The following is a 17,706-nucleotide window of genomic DNA, read 5'->3' as shown; positions in this document are numbered from 1 at the left end:
TGATTTGGCATATCTGATGACATACTACTTAGTAAAATTTAATTTGGGACTTCTGGTTGGCAATGAAAAAAAGCGAAGCAGTGAAGCTATGCTGGATATCTTCTGCTTTTGGTGTACTATGTATGAGAGTTTTTAGGTGATATATCTCTCTTGGATTGGTGCCTGACGGGGGGAAACTTAAAATGGGTGACAGCACACAGGCTTTTTATGGAAACTATAGGATTTAATGTGCATATATGACATGACCCGAGGTAGAGTGGAGCTGTGCAGTGTTCAAGAGGAAGAAATTAAAATGCCTACTAAAACGTCTTTGTTCATTTTTTTAAGATGGAATACTTGACCTGCATTTCCCATTTTCTGTGGGAAGCAGGAATATTGCCTATGGAGTGATTAAGGAAGGTTGGAAGTAAAATATTCTGTTCAATAAAACTGCAGTGGGTGTCTCAAGAAGAGGTGGAGCTGAGCAGATGAGTTCAGTCCTCAATTCAATTTTTGTTTGAGGGGGAAAAAACATCCCTTGTTGCAACAAACCTCAGCAGCTTGGAATAGCTTGTTTTCCTTATCCTAGTGTTGTTAGTGTGATAGCAGTATCTTAGCTTCATTCACCTTCTTGGACCTTGAATTTCCTCTCCTGAAATCCATTATGTTATTTCTGGCTGCCTTACACCTCGTTATGTACTTGGCTCAAATTGTATTTCTAAACTGATGCTAGGTCTTACTTTGAACGTGTTGTCTTTAAATTCTCATAAGGACGTGTGGGCTGATTGCTGCAGTTTTGTGAGGCTGTGCTGCTGAGAAGGTTTTTGTAAGCAGCAGTTACAGTTTTCTACCAGCCTCAAAGTGTAAACTTCAGGCAATTCAAGGCTGAGACGTAGTCACAGAACCTCAGAATCACATAAAAAAAGAAGATAAAAACCCCAGAAGTAGCTGCATTTTGCCACCGGAGAAGGGAGTGAGAAGATGTAACGAGCTGTGCAGACACCAAGGCTGGGAGAGGGTGAGGGAGGAGGTGGCCCAGGTGCCAGAGAGAAAGATGCCCCTGCAGCCCCTGGAGAAACCCATGGAAAAGGCCGAGACCCCACCTGCAGCCCGTGGAGGGGCTCCACGCTGGATGGAGCAGGTGGAGACATAGAGAAGGCTCTGTAACCCTATGTTGAAGCAAGCCTCTGCCAGCACTTGCAACCTACAGAGAGAGAGATTTGCACCATAACAGGTTTGCTGGGGGAGGCTGGTGACCCCATGGAGGACTGGGACTGGCAGACATTGTGATTTATTGCTGCCCGCCATAGCAGTGACTCACGTGGAGGCAGCTGAATGAAGAGGTGAAGCCCTATGGGAATCACGTTGGAGAAGTTTGTGGACTGTCTCCTGTGGGTGAGACCCCACAGTGCAGCAGGGGGAGGGTGTGGAATGAATGCTCCTCCCCACCACCCTCCCCCACCCCCCATCCCCCTGGCTGAGAAGGAAACCAACTTGCAAGGGACTGACCGAAGCCCCCATCTCCCAGTCCCTGCCCCCCTGTGCTGTGATCGGGGGGAGGAAGGGAGTGAAATCATGACTAGAGTGAAGTCTGCTAAGAAGGGAGCGGGGGCAGGAGGGGCAGAGGTTAGAAGTATTTTAAGATCTGGAAAAGGAAAACAGCTCATGAAAAAGTCACCAAGAACCCCGTTTCCCCAGTCCCTGCCCCCCTGTGCTGCGAATGGAAGGGAAGAAAGGAGCAAAATTCTGACTAAAGTCTGCTAAGAAGGGAGTGGTGAGGGGAAAGTGTTTTAAGATCTGGTTGCATTTGTTTTAAGATTCAGTTGTGCTCCCGACTCCAGTTTCACTGTTCTTTGTAGTGTAGTGTAATAAATTAGATAGACTCAACACAGAGTGAAGAAAGCAAGCTGTTTTGCCCATGTCATTCCATGACAGGATGATCTCTCCCTGTCCTTATTTTGACTCCTGAGCCTCTTAATATATATTTTCTCCTCTGTCCAACTAAGAAGGGGAGTAATAGACTGACTTTGGTGGGCATCTGGCCTCCAGCCAGGGCTAAACCGCCACACTGATGTACTTAATCTCACTATGTGATGAAACAATTATCAAGCAGAGAATTCCTTCTAGTTATTGAATAAATACACAACAGAAGACAGCTGGTTTTAATGCTATTGAGGTTGTTTTTATAATAGGAAGATCCCCTTTCTGAGTAGCTGAGCTGTTAAAAGTCCATGGCCACTACAGTGTGAGAATAATTTTCTTTAGAGGAATGTAACTGATTTTATTCACACAGAAAATGAATAGCTTCAAAAAATGGAATAAAAAACCCCAAACAACCCACTACCCACCAACAATAAAGAAATGGTTTGAGGACAAATTGATTCACTCCTGATTCCCTGGAGGAAATTTCTTTATAACTGGAGGAGACTGTCACTCAAATTCCACCCATATTTCTGTAGGATCTTTAAATCTACTTGTAGAAGTCTATGGTAAGAATGTTTTTGTAATTCTGTTGTATGTAATTTTTAAGCTGTTCTCCATTAATGATACTGTCTGCTCCTTTTTGTAAGGTTCATGCTGTGGTGAAGAGTGTTTTGTGAAAGCTTTTGCCTCCTAAATATTACAGTGGTTCTGTAGAAATTCATCATACCTATAACCTAAGCAGGCAGATTTTTTTTTTTTAATAAAATGTATGGGGGAATGGATTGGAAGAAAGGAATTTTGTGGCACAGTATGTTTTACATAGCTCGGGGTTTGCCACGTGTTCTGTCTTTCAAAGTGCCTTTGTCGGAAAGGAATTATTCAGTATTTAATGTTGGGGGAGAGAGCATTTTTACATAAGTTAACTATCCATGCATTGTGAATATTAACAGCGGGGTCTGGTGGTGAAATGTGTACTGATTAAAAATCCCTCTCTGAGCAGCCTGCATACACTCAATCACTAAACTTAACTCTCTTTGTGCTGTAGATACAGGACAATCAAATATACTTGTTTTCAGGTACTTTGTCTTAGCTGTTTACGGGTCTCTGAAGTAGTGTCTTCCTGCAATAATGTCTTAAATTCTCTTATTCCGCTGCCCAGCAATTCCACAGGCAAGTGGAAAAACTGCCCTCCATTATCCTGTTGCCCTTTAAGTGGCTAAATGCCTTTAAAAAGGGTGAGGAGAGAAGTGTGTGCTTGCAGCCTGAGTGCAGTAATAAGACAGCGGGCAGGGCATGTGATAACCAAAACCTCAAAGTATAATGTGAATGTTTGTTGGAAACTGCCTGCAGCGATACAGCTATTGTATTTTTTGCAAATTGCTGTCAAGCAAGTTTCACAAAAAAACCAAAAAGAGCAACCAAACCCTGGTTCTTCTGTTTGTGCTTGTATGCCATCCAACATTGACACGTGTCCATATAGCTAGTAAGCGTGAAGTAAATGACAGTATAGTGAAGATTGTGGCTGGGCAAAACTGTTGGGCCAAGTAGAAACAGCTTGAGTAAAACTACTTAAGTCATCTATATTAGAATTTCAAGAACCCTCATTCCTCAGGATACTTGCTTTGCTATTGCCTTGCAGGCAGCAATGTTCAACCTGTACCTGGTAAGAAACACAACCTGACTTTTCCAGAAGGTCTTTTCAAAGAAGCATTAACAATTTGAGCAGATCTTGCTAGTACTTATTTAAACTTGTCATAATCTTATTGAACTATTACAGTGTTTTGGCTGAATTAACAACTTTTTGTGACATGAATATGTGAGTATGTGCCATGCTACACCTCTTCATAATCAGCAGTGTGTTCCAGTAACATGTTAGATGTTGATTTTGCGTACTTGGACTTGAATGCTGTGCCTGGCAGGAAGGGAAGGCTGTTCTGTTAAGGACAGAAGCCTCTTCGTGTGCTGCATGAGCTTCTGCTGAAGTAAGGTCTGAATGGGGGCTGAAAAACACCCTCTGGCTTAAATTGCTTCACCTATCTGTCTATTCATTGAGAGTATCACAAGAAGTTCTCCACAGGGAGCTTGCAAGCCTGGCTACTTTCTGTGGCCAGTTCCCCTCCTATTTCCCCAGTATCCACAGTTGCTATGTCAAGGTTGTTAATGGATATATCCTTGTCTACTCAGTCTATTTCAAGAGCAGTTACGTGCAAACTCCTTTCAAATGCACTGTATGTGCTATAGATCTTATTTTGCCTTTTGAAATCAAAAGTGAGGCTTACACCTTCCAGAAATACTTTGTTGATACATGTGTAATTGTTTCCATTAAGCAGGAGTTGGCTATCGAAGTAAAAATGTTAAAACTCATATTTCCATGTTGTTTCTTTGTTATGCTAGACTATATAATGTCCTCTTGGTATAGTTGCTTCAGGTGATGAGAGGTGTTTCTATTTATCAGCTGACAGATCTGCGTAAGTGTTGTCTGCTGAATTGAATTTGAGTGTTCCTATATTAAAATGAACTTCTGCCCCCAAGAAATGCTTCGTGAAACCTGATATTACTGTTGTGTCTTGATCCTTAATTTGTCATGTGCAAGAATTATTATTTTGATCCCTATGTAATCAAATCACCTTCTCTTTCATCAGAATCTGAATTTCAGCCTGTTGTACTGAAAAATGCAAGACTTCAAAAATTGCCCTTCATTCCCATGTTTATGTCAGAGGATTACATATGGACAGTAAAATTGAGGACATGTTGAAAAGTGTTGGTGGGAAAGATTCCTCTCCTCTCTTCCCTCTTTTTCTTTCCTCCCCAGTCCTGTTCCCAAGAACCTCCAGATGTAGGACCTCAAGCATGGCCAGTTCACATGGGGGCAAAATTACTTCCTCCTGGTTGGTTGTTTCTGTCCCAGTGGCCAAGACCAAGCCCTTGAGTAACTCTGGTGTTGAGAACTGACCTGCATGAAGTTGGTGCTTGGAAATCTAACAGAAATGTTAGTTGTGTTAGAGTCACTTAGCAACAAGGAGGTAGCTTTGCAAGAAAATGCTGGCAGGGCATTGCTGTTAAAACAGTGAGCTGATGGGGGTTGGTATTTAAACTGTCTTAGCTTTCAAAAATCATACTTTTCTGAAGCTGCTAGTTTGAATGGTGGAAAAGCACCTTAAATGTGAATTGAGAACCTAGACAGTTCTGTGCTGTAGCAGATCTTAAAGAATCTTAAAGGTTCTTTTGAAACCCTGAAAGCTGTGGAGAAGGAGCACAGCTTAATCTGAAATAATGAATTTTGTAATCAGACTGCACGTTGTGGAATTCACAAGCCTGTTCATTGCAGGAGTGACTTGAGCAGCCGTAAAGGTTACAGACCTGGTCCTAAGGGAAGAAGGTGGCAGGGTGCGAGACACGAATTCTGTTGTGCAGACTCAAGTGCTGACGTGCAGGGAACCCAGTGCATTTGTTGACTTACACACCCACCCACCAACCATTTTTAGTTTAAAGTTTTCATGAACTTTTTGCTAGGGAAAATGGTTTTTAAATGTGGTCGGTGCCATTGAAATGTGAACCTTTGTTAAGAAAGTGTATGAATTTTTGCCAGTAAGTCACCTAAAGCCTTGATAGGATCATGTAATTGTCAGATGCTTGGAGTTACTTGGAGTGTGGCACTGAGTGATCATTGCTGTCCATCAGTCAGTGAGTAATTTGAGTAGTTAGTAACAAGGTAGGTGAAGGAGTCTTAAAACAATGTTTCTTAGTGAGGTATCTTAGCACTTGGAAATAGAAATATCTGTGATATACCTGTGTTTGTAAAAGATAAATAGCAACAATGGCTGGTTAATGCTCTGTGACCCCAAAGGAAATTGCTGAAGGCAAAGACAGTGAGCTCATCTGTTAGTTCAGTGCCTGTTATGAACGTGGATGAGTCTTCATAAATTGAAGCAGATTGAGAAACCACTGCATTTCTTGATGCTTTAGAAGCTCAGATCTGCAAAAGCTTCTAATAGGCTGCAGATTTGATTAAAAAACCAGAAACCACTAACTAACTTGAAATACTGAATACAAAAGAAATTCTAAATACCTAAACATGGGATTCAAAATGCTTTGTAGGGCATAAAGTACTTGATTGTGGGATTAAATATACGCAAAAATGGGTTTCACTGTGTATCTTTGTTGGTGACTGTGGTGACCTTGACTCTCAGTGGACTGAGGATGAAGTGGTTGGGTATGCAGGTAAATTGGCTGGCTGATAAGTCTCAGTACATGAATTGTAAAAGCCTAAAATAGTTCGTGCTTGTCTTCCTAAATATTGTGGTAAGGATTGGGGTTTTAAATGCTACAGAAAAACATCGGAGTGGTTGGCAAAACAGTGACACCGTGTGACCGCACCAGTTTAAGAAGGGTGCTTGCAAAGATCTTTGTTTATTGTACTCACATACCTGCTTTTTCTTCATTTGCCTGTACTTGCCCGCTTGCTTTTCGTTTCGGTTTTGTGAATTTAACCAAATATTGAGACATGAAATGCACTGTCAAAACCAGAGGGTTACAACGTTGTGTAGGGATGATAACGGGAACAGGATTTGAAGAACGAGGATCTGTATTTACTATCATTTCAGAGTCGGTGTAAATAAACGCCGTTTTAAGAACAGGATAATTTTCCACCCCTCACCCCTGCCCCGAGGTGTAGATAAATCTGTTTGCTGGCGTTTCCCTGCACCGGGCAGCGGTTTGCGTTTTGTTGATGGTACATTGCCATCTAGTGACTGCTCACGTAAAGCCGGGGAGAAACTGCCGGGGAAAAACGTTGGCAAGAGCAGATGGCAGAGGTTGCAAGGTCAGATGATTCACAGCGGCTAAACACTGTGTTATCAAAGGTCGAGTAAGCTGGAGCCTGTTTCCGTGTACCGTGGGACTGGACTCCCTGTGTGAGAGTGGTCAGAGTGGTGGGAGCCAGCCAGGAGGGGTATGGCTTTTGCAGAAATTCTGGTCTCACTTAGCACTTTGTTTACCGTAAGATCTTTTGTAAACACTCATTTCCAAGTGCTGTTTCAATCATTATGTAAAGGCAGGTTGCTTTTTTCTTCCAATGGTAAGCATTTAAACACACTTTTTTCTCTGTTTTTTTTGCAGCTCGATCACATATTGTCTCCTCCACCTATGCCTCTTCAAAAAAACAGTAGTCCTGAAGGTTTTTTCAGCCCTGGAAAACCTCCTAAATTTAAGAGGCAGCTGAGTGAAGATGGGAGAACGCTCAGAAGAGGAAGCCTTGGAGGAGCTCTGACGGGTGAGTTTGGCATCTGTGAAGCTGAAGTCGCCTTGATGCCTGGTGTTTGCCTTGTGGCTGAACTTTTGAGGAGGTGTGAGCTCCACCTGGAGCATCCGTAAAAGCCTCTTTGTCCTGCTTTCAGGTTTCACTGTTGTCGGTGGGGTGAGTTCCTGTTGGAGGCTCTACCTTCATGGGGTGCTGAGAGGTGGCCAAGCACAGCCTTAAAGTGTCACATCTCTTGAAATTTTCAGAATCATGGTGTTTATCTTGCTGACTTAGTTTAGTGGCTTGAGCATTGTTTGAGATGTACTTGTATGCATTCATCCATGGGATCACATATATCTTGTTTCCTCCAGGACTTGAAGTGCACAGATGGTCCTTTTAGACTTGATTTCATTAACTAAAAAGCAAGTTGGTCTCAATTATCTGGGGGGATTCCTCCAAGGGGAGGGTGGGCCTTACCAGTTAGACTGTGGACTTTAACCTCTCTCCATGCAGAGGTACAGGATGCTTGAGGAGGACTCCAGTCCTTCCTGCCTTGGTAGGGTCTGTGGGAGGTGCCAGATGCTGGCATAGTGATTGTGTCCTGGGAGCTTTGTGGCTGCAGTAGTCATGAAAGAGTGACTGGTTTTGAGTGTGGACTGAAATGAATGTGAAAACACTGGGACAGGTTAATTGGCATTTGTGTTGTGTACATGAAGAAGGAGAATTTTAAAATGCACTAGAACTTGGCAATTATATCCCCGAAGTGCACAATTTCTAACAGTTGAAAGAATTCATTATGAAGAACAGCAGGATATTAAGGATGTGGTTAGAGGGACAATAGATTTCTGTGACTTTAGTGGAAGAGGTAAATTTGAGACTCAACATCTTGTTTTACCTGCTCAAGGGATGTTGGATATCAAAATCAAGCAGGTGAAATTCAGGTTAGAGAAAGGTGAAATTGCATACTTGAGAATTTACTATCTTCTGTCTCTAAATTCTGTACATGGCCCAGACTTGTTCTTTCCTGGGGGCGAAAAGTGGTGCCACAGTGGAAAGAGCTGACTTTTCCGACCTAAGTGTCGGGGATGTGCTTTTCAAGCATTTGCTTTCTCATTTCCTTCCCACCCTTCTCCCTGTCCTTATGCTTGAAGAAACTCCAAGAAATTACCGAAATACAGCTCTCTGCTGTCAGTAGCTTAGAGTCACTTACAGTGCTGCTAATGAGTGGCAAATAATACTTTATTTTTTTTTTTAACCGAAGCAACTTACAAAGCACTAGAGAGCTTACCTTTCTGTGAAGGAAAGACAGGTGCTCCTAGAGGAACTTCTTGTCACATTCCATAATTGTTGCTATGATTTTTAGTGTTAACAAGGTAAGATTTGCTACTTCCCTTCCAGCTTCATTGTTGTCGGGAATTGTATTATGAGGACTCCAGAAACAGTATAAGAGTATTTTTGATTTTTATGGGCTTTTGTGAAAGCTGAGTGACTTAGAGCTGCCTGAAGTGTCGACTTGGCTAACCATATTGGTGAACTGTCTGGCTTCTCTGAAGTGTTACTATCCTGAAAACTTGCAGTATTGACCAAACTAGTGTTCTACGGAAACTCAAACTTGTCAGCACACTAGTCATGATCTCAGCAGGAGTTGGCGTGGATTTTTTAATTTTGGTTTTGTTTAACTTTGAAGTAGGGTGGTGCTCTTTAAAAATGGAACTTTTCTGTATAAGCCCTCCAGATAAAAAGCCAGCCTAATCAAAAACAAATGAAGCAAATGTGCTTTGCTTCTCTAGTCTCTGGTCTTTATCTCTATGCTTGAATTATTGCTTGAAGTCTTTATAAAGGGAAATGGATATGCTTTTTGTCTGCTTGCAACATGTTGTGCAGGATTTCATGTCAGGATTTAGGAATATAGTGTGCAATGATGTTAAACTGCTTTATTACTAATGCACTTTAAATGAACCTGAATACCCTAAGGCTTTGGTATCTTAAAATAGTTTAAATATCTTATCAACCTTTATGATAGTGATTAAATTAAAGTCATTCTGATGACAGAAGGTTCTTTATATTCTTTGGGGATTTAAAAAATATATAAAATTTAAAGAAGCCACTGCAGATAGAGAATTATTTTCTGGAATTGTTTCAAATGCTCAGTAATCTTAAGTTAATAATTTCAGTGTTACCTTGGACTTGTATTTACCTACGTTGTTTCACATACTGAAGTTTTGGAGTTTTTTTAGTAACTTTAATGCTTAAGAGTGGCTGTTCTGGTATGAAAATAGGAGAATCACAGTATAATTGTGGGAAGAAAAAAAAAGCAATTATACTGTGATTCTCCTATTTATTTACTTATATAAAATGGGATAGTTCAAATCCTTCAGGGCGGAATACTTAGAGATAAATAGATAAGGTTTTTATCTCTGGGAGTAGATCCCAGACAAATTAATTTATTGGCCTTTACAAGAGGGAATAATGATGTGCATGACATAAGAAGAAGTAAAATCTATATTTTCACAGTATATTGAGACTTAAAACCTGAAGGATTACAGTTGCTGAGAACCTACTACTCTGAACTGGCTAAAGTAAATTAGAAAGCTGGTTTTATAGAAATATGAGTGTTGTAGTTTTGTGAGGCTGTGCTGCTGAGACACTTTTTTGTAAGCAGCAGTTACAGTTTTCTGCCAGCTTCAAAGTGTAAACAACGAGCAATTCAAGGCCAAAGTTGCGGCCCGAGAGATAGTCACAGCGCCTCTGAGAATCACATATAGGAGAAAACAACCTGGAAGTGGCTGCATTTTGCCACCGGAGAAGGGTGTGAGAAGATGTAACGAGCTGTGCAGACACCAAGGCTGGGAGAGGGTGAGGGAGGAGGTGGCCCAGGTGCCAGAGAGAAAGATGCTCCTGCAGCCTGTGGAGAAACCCATGAAAAAGGCCGAGACCCCACCTGCAACCTGTGGAGGGGCTACATGCCGGATGGAGCAGGTGGAGATGTTAGAGAAGATGCCATGACCCTATGTTGGGATAAGCCCCTGCCAGCACTTGCAGCCATGAGGAGAATCAGAGACACAGAGATGAGAGAGAAATATTTGTGTCGGAACAGGTTTGCTGGGGGGAGGCCTGGAATCCTGTGGAGGACTGGGGCTGAGAGACACTGATAAAGAGAGAAAGCCCTGTGGGAAAGGATTCACGTTGCAGAAGTTCGTGGAGGACTGTCTCCTGTGGGTGAGACTCCACAGTGCAGCAGGGGGAGGGGGTGGAATGAATGCTTCTCCATCATCACCCCCCTCTGGTCCCCCTGGCTGAGAAGGAAACCAACTTGCAAGGGACTGACCGAAGCCCCCATCTCCCAGTCCCTGCCCCCCTGTGCTGTGATCGGGGGGAAGAAGGGAGTGAAATCATGACTAGAGTGAAGTCTGCTAAGAAGGGAGCGGGGGCAGGAGGGGCAGAGGTTAGAGGTGTTTTAAAATCTGGAAAAGGAAAACAGCTCATGAAGAAGTAACCGAAAACCCCATTTTTTCCCAGTCCCTGCCCCCCTCTACTGCAAGCAGGGGGAAGAAGGGAGCAAGATCCTGACTAAAGGGAAGTCTGCTTAGAATGGAGGGGTGGGGGGAAGGTGCTACCGAGAACCCCATTTTCCTCAGTCCCTGCCCCCCGGTACTGCGAATGGAGGGGAAGAAGGGAGCAAAATCCTGACTAAAGTCTGCTAAGAAGGGAGTGGTGGGGGGAAAGTGTTTTAAGATCTGGTTGCGTTTGTTTTAAGATCTGCTCGTGCTCCTGACTCAGGCTTTACTGTTGTTTGTAGTGTAGTGTAATAAATTAGGTAGTTTCTTCTTCACTTTGTGTTGAGTCTGTTTTGCCCATGTCATTGCTGACAGAATGATCTCTCCCTGTCCTTATTTTGTCTCCTGAGCCTCTTAAGATATATTTTCTCCTGTGTCCAACGAAGAAGGGGAGTAATAGACTGACTTTGGTGGGCATCCGGCCTCCAGCCAGGGCTAGGCCACCACAATGAGAAAAACTGGGAATGATGCATAGAAATCCTTCCAGTAGGAAATCAACACAAGGGAGGGGAGGTTTAGAAGCTTGGAGAGGTGGTTTAGAAACAGAACTTAGTTTCCCTGAAGCTGTGTAGAATCTGGAGCCCAGAATATTTTTTTCCTGAATTGAGCAGTTTCAAGCAATCTTAGCAACCATGCATTTTCAGTGGCTCACAGATAATGCTCTTCAGAGTTGAACAAAATTAAATCAATGTTTTTGAGAACAAATTTACAATTGCTTCCTGCTGAAAATCGCTAGGGAACCACTGATATTAAATCAAGTCTGGCAAATAAAAGAAATGCTGCTTCCTGGAGACACCCTGCTATTATATTTTGGAAAAGTCACTTCAGTAGTAATTGTTTCAACAGTATTGCTTTCCTTAACCTTCATCTTCAAGGAGGAGGGAGGAGTAAGACTTTTGGAGAAAGGGAGACTGAATGACTTTCTTGGCTGTTGCCTGCTATTAGGCTGGGAAATCTACTTTAATAGTTCTTGTTGTGTAGTGGTAGCAGCACTGCTTAATAAAAGGATAGGCTGCAAAACAGTATTTCATAATGGGGTTTGCAAATATAAGCTTGAGTGACAACTTCAGAGTAAAGGTATTTGAAATTAATTTATGATCAGTTCCTCTCTTAAATTAAAATGTCATGTTTCCATGGGGTTGTAAAGTTTTGAATATCACAAGTGCTTTACACAATGAGTGTGCCTTTCTCTTCCTCTGCTGCGTCCACATACTAATTCCTCTCCCACCTCAGCTTCCCCGTTCCTGTGTACATGTGTTCTTGTAAGGACAGTGGTGATACCCTTTAGCTGGAAACCGAACCTGAGCTTTAAAGTTCTGCTTGTGCTGCAGATGATGTAGAACATGATCCTCACGCATCATGTTCCACTGCAGAGTAAGCCCTGTCACAAAGCTGAGATGTGGCGTCATTCAGTGGCCCTAGGTCAATTTCAGAGGGAAAAGATCATCGCTTCCAAAGGATGGTGGTGCCCTCTGGGTAGGAGGGTGTGTGTGAGAGGAGCGCTGGGCAGAGGGAGACGGCTGGAGCATGGTGAGGTCAGGTCAGCTCTGTTCCTCTTGGGACACAGACTTCTGTGGGTTTGTGCGTATTTCTGTGCCTCTCCTTCTCACCTTAGATTGCCGCCTTAAGGATTCCTAACAGTGCACAGGCTGGGTCTCTAAAACTTGTTTCTAATCAGGAGAAAATATGTTTAATTAAAAAGCTGCTTTTCTGTGGTGGCTGGTTTTCTTGATCTCAACAAACTTCAAAGGCCTGTCTACTGTCAGAGGGTTTTTAGCTTAAATTGTCTACAGATTTTAGTTTGCTGTGTTCAGGGATGTTTAAATAGTATTCATGGCAGAAAGTAATGTGAAAGGCTGAGAAATTAAATGAGCTTTTACTGCGAGGGGGGGGGTGGTGTGTTAACCTGGTAAATCACTCGGACAAGCAAATCGAATTGGCCTTGCTTTCATGTCCCAGCGCTGCTCCGCAGCGTACGGAGCAGCTCTGCTCTGTCTCCTCAGCCGCTCTGGCACAGCATTTGGAGATTGCTATCTCCCTTTCTCCTTCTCAAAGATATGAGAGCATATTGCTGGGAAGTGTTTGTATTTTGTGGAGTGCTGCAGCTAGCTCTCTCTCTACACTGTACTGATAAGCTCTGCAGTTAGAGAAAAACCAAACAAACCAACAACCCACACTTTTGTTACCTATAATTTGAACTTCCTATCTTGCCTCCTGTTATCTCATCAATAACTGCCTTGAAACAGACTTCCTGCTGGGCTAATTGTCTCTAATTGTGGTTGGGCTGCTATCTTGCTATGCTTAAATTGGATTTATACAAATACTGGTGACATAACACATACAGATTTCATTTTATAGCATCTTTAACCCAAAGATCCTAAAGCACTTTAATGAAATTACCTCATGATCTAGCAAACAGCTAAAAACTAAGAAATCCGAGGATGGGTATATTTTTTTCTTCTCTAGTATTTCTGCTTTGATTGGTTTTTCACCTCTAATGCCATCCAAATATGCTCAGCAATTATGGGTATTCCAATATAAATAATCAGTCGTTGATTTGAAATGAATGTGGGGACTCTTGGTCTGGTTTTTGCATCACAGATTCATCACTCTACTAACACTAATTAGCAGAAAGATCAACAGCTTTATGGGCCATGAAGAACAAGCTGTTCTGTTATCCATGGGTTGGCATGTGCTGGCAGGACTTAGAAAGGGAGGTTTTCCCCATTTTTACAGAGGATCAGCCGGCAGCAGTAGAAATCCACACAAACATGCTGTATTTTTTTTCTTGTTAGTGTTGAAAATGCAAATGAGTTCATTAAGCCTTACAGTGGCAAATATTTGATACAGCATGGTGCATAGGGAAAGTTGGGCATAAAATTGTACGACTTGTGCCTTGAAGCGTCTTTGGAAACTGTGTTTTCCCATTCCATACAGCTGGCTATCATAACTATGGTGTGATTGACATAGATAAGGGGAAGTGTTCCGTGTTTCCTCTGGAAAACATAAAAATTGTTTAGTCTCTTCCAGACTAATTATGCATGCTCCACCCCCTTAACATCCCGGTGAGTCACGGCAGTCTCTCGGGATACCACTTGGTGGGTTCTGTTGTCCCGTCTCCGGCTCTGGAAGCCGGGGTGCCTGGGATGCAGGGGAAGGATGGCTGTCAGCTCCAAAGCTCCAGCAGATCTGCCGTTTTGTAGGAAACTTCACTTCCTGCATGTTCTTTCCCTCACGTGTCGCAGCAGAAGTAAGTTTCGGTATTTTTTTAATCTTTGCGACTTAGGAGGGGGCTGGATGTACTCGCTATGTGAAGTCCTTCAGCCACCGCTGCCTGACGGCTCTCCTCGCCGGAACCAGGGTGGGGGGCAAGCTGTAGCCCAGCACTGCTGCTGGCACCCTGGGTACGTAAGGTGGGAAAGCTCAACAGCCAGGTGTGCGTGGGGACAGGCACAGAGTGCTCCGTTCACTGGCGCTGCCTACGCAGGGCATGTCCCAGAGTCTTCACTGCCTTCTTCAAAGGCTTCCTTAGACCTCTCTGCCACATGTCAAACTTCTACCAGAATTAGCAGAAAGAGATAAAGCAAGCTATTCTATAGTTACGCACCTAAGAATGTTTGGGTTTGGTTTTTTTTTACATTGTGCAGTATAAAGCTGTCTTCCACAGGTGAAACAAATGCACTCTGCTATGAAATACGTGTTTTTAAATGGTTCTTGGTGCACTGGTGGCTGAGATTACATTAGGTTATAGTTGTCATTTAAGGTTTCGATCAATCTGCATAGTTATTTTTTTTTTTACTTCCCTGTGTGCCTAGCAAGGTAATTTCCATATTCTTTGACATGTCTGAAGTCTGCGGTGTGTAATAGTCTGAGATGATAAGATGTTATGTTTCTGTCTCATTATTTTGCTGTTAACTCCTCAATTGCTGCTTAAATGTGTTTGTATCATCAGAATGAGAGAAGTTGATTGTTTTGAGATCAAAGCAAGCTGTGGCAGTGGAGTGCTTAATTAGCAGGTAGATTTGCAAGTTCCCTGTTTTGAAGGGTGGAGAAGTAGAGTTTAACCCTCTTTCGGATGCTTATAAAATCAGCTGGGAAGTTGTTAAGAGTTATTTGCCATAGTGGAAAAATAAAATGTGGAGAGAATGAATATGCATGTTAAATTTCTGAAGTTTGACTTGTAGCTTCTTAATCCAACAGTTCTTGGGCTATTTATCTGGCTCAAGTATGTTTAGCAGTGTAACTGGAGAAGCACACACTACAGAACTTTCCAGGACTAAGTTAAATGCTCAGTTTTAATCAGCTGATTATATAAATCTGATCTCTCTGAGTCTGCGGTCAGTCCTATTGTTGTTGGTACCTGAGCTCATTAGTGCAATATTTATAAATACATTTTGATTGCGCATCAAGGCTGCGCTCTTATCTGTACTTCTAGAGTCCTTAAGTTTTCCTTTTTCACGTGTGGACATTCCTGAGTGGATGCTGTGAAGCCAGTGATCTCACCCCCTGTGGAGAGAAAATTGTACTTGCTTGCTGCAAGATGGATGCTTTAACGTAAGTGAAATGTACAGCCTGAGAAATGCCTGAGAAAGGGGAAAAGCACTTTCTATGATTAGCCCTTAGAAGAAAGGGTTGAAGGCTTTAATGGAGAAGTTTATAGGTGTTTTCCAGTGAAAATGGGCACAGTTTTTTCTATTAGGAAACTTCTCCGCATTTCAAAAATTGAAGCAAGCTTATTGAAGTAAGCCTAAAGTTACAAATAATCTCCTTAATTATGTGATTTAGTAACGTATATCTGAAAAAAAAAATTGGCCTCGTAGTAGGGACTGTAGAGAGAGTTGTCACTGACACATTGCTTCATGCTTGTCATTTGTAACAGTTGCTGGGCTTTTTCTCCATAGTGCTACGTAAGACATTTGTTTGATATAATTATTTCTATGAAACAGGGGTAGAGTGGGGGAAATGAAAATGGTAGAGAGTTTGGTGCCTGGAATATTGGCAGCTGGCTGAAGCTGCTGTTCACGTAGTGGATTAACTGAGCAATGGTGAATTTTCTCAAAGTTTTTATGATTAGAGTGTTTGTTCTACAGAGCACAACTTGGCTGCAAGTCTGCAGGTGTACAGGCAAGAGTGTTCTCCCAGTGTTTCACATGCAGGGCTTTTCTTTTTGAGAAGTGACTGTATAGAAGAAGGAGCAATACAACAATGATCATCACTTAGATATAGTCCAGCTTAATGTGCTTTAGGTAGCATGTGTTCAGTCTGAACCTTTAATTTCTGTGTTTTCCCCTATTATAGTTTCAGAACCGGACTTTCAGATTTTTCTAGAACAGGTGTAAACTGGAAAACAGGGTAAAAGGGAAGCAAGAATATCTGTTTTAGGGTTGGTTTTAATAGAATTGCATGAGCAGTTCTTAAGTTTTGGAACCGTGTGCCAGAAGTATGGGAAAAAGGCTCTACTTCTTGGTAATACAAAGAAAAGGAAGGAGCAGAATGTGCACATCTCTGAGCTCACTGATAAGCAAGATTATCTCCAACTAATTACTTGGAGTTGTACAATACAGTTGTGAGGTGAGGAGATAGAGTTGTAAATTATAACTTCAGGATGTATTTTTTTATCACATAAATGTGTTGCTGGCTGGCTACTAATGCTGCTATTGTGGTAGACACTTTTTGTATCAAACTTAAGAGTTAAAAACCAAAACACAACCCTTCCCCAAACACACACAACATCCCCCCCAACCCCAAACCAAGTACCACCACACCCCTCTAAATAAAACTAGGTGATCGCTCCCACATGCCTTTAAAATATTGTATTGTTGTCACAGCATTTCAGTAATAGGTTGCAGATCATCAAAATACAAATGTGACTTCAATGAGTATGTTAGCAGATGAACTCTGAATAATTTTCATATCAGCAAAATTTTATATTGTCTTTTAAGTATCTTTTACTTAAAAGGGAAATTTGTTCCATGTGTGAAAATTATATTTATTTCTGGCAAGAAAGCTAACTGTGTGTGACAACTTATTCTTGGTAATTGAGTTATACAGAGTCTTTAGTCTGAATCCCTTTGTAGTTAGTGAAGGCTTGATTTTTTAATATATGTATTTTGGATGCAGATTTAGATCTGCATCCTACTGGTTTCTGGTCCAGAAGTGGATATATCCTTCTCCAGTTTTGCCAGTACTGATGAACTGTACCTAAGACAGTTCTGTTTGGTTTAGATCTAAAATCATTAGATCTGTTTTAAGACAGATCTATTGCTTTTTGCAAGATCATGATCTCACCCCAATGCTTTGCCTTTCTTGGGCCACGTTTATTTCAGATAGTGCTTGACTTCTAGAAAGTGTGACCAAGATAGAGCATTTTAAACAGATTTTGTAGTGCATCAAAAAGTGAAGAAATCTGTGGGCGTAATAGGATTTTTTACAAGGGCTTCTTGTACAGTAACAAAATAAATTATAATTGAGTCAGCTTTAATTATGGCTTAACTGAGTAATGCTAAGTTTAGTGGACAGATTGGGTGAATAAAAAATTTCACCTCTTGCATTAGACTGGGAAATTGGCAATGTCCATTAACTTGAAGCATGTGCAGCTGAGTAATATGCAGAATGTGCTAATTTTCTTAAGTTGTGGGCAATAAATGAGGCATGAATAAAATGGTAACTCTTTTTTTTGCTTCTGGAAGTAATTTGAAATTTAAGTGAAGGTTGTTGATGCAGCCACAGTAAAATAAGTCAAAATACCAAAAGTTGCATAATAATTTAAATCCATCCACTATTATTTTACTTTCTGATTACTGTTAATGGGAATTACGGGCTTTTATTCCTCCTGCCCACCCTCCCTCTCCTCCCCCCCTCAGTGTGACAATAGACTCTAAAATTTACAGCCTTCACATAATTTCCTACAACTGATCTGTCTGCAACAGTTGAATTTGAAACAGTAAAAGAGAGTGTCCTAATCTGATGATGAAATATTCATCTGGGAGGCTCTTTGCCTTTCACTGG

At 41.8% G+C, this 17,706-nt stretch overlaps 1 protein-coding gene across 1 annotated transcript in view; it reads left to right on the top strand.

The window, feature by feature from the left end:
- Positions 1-17,706, top strand: part of MAST4 (microtubule associated serine/threonine kinase family member 4) — a gene marked incomplete at its 5' end in the record, with an annotated part of 274,408 nt that overhangs the window by 49,389 nt on the left and 207,313 nt on the right. Inside the window, one exon of the mRNA XM_084278039.1 lies at positions 7,021-7,174. Within this exon, the coding sequence (XP_084134165.1) occupies positions 7,021-7,174 (154 nt within the window). The remainder of the gene's footprint in view (positions 1-7,020; positions 7,175-17,706) is intronic.

Source organism: Gallinula chloropus (assembly GCF_964237585.1).
Source record: "Gallinula chloropus genome assembly, chromosome: Z".
NCBI classification, from domain to species: Eukaryota; Metazoa; Chordata; class Aves; order Gruiformes; family Rallidae; genus Gallinula; species Gallinula chloropus.
This window is presented reverse-complemented; position numbering and strand designations above follow the sequence as displayed.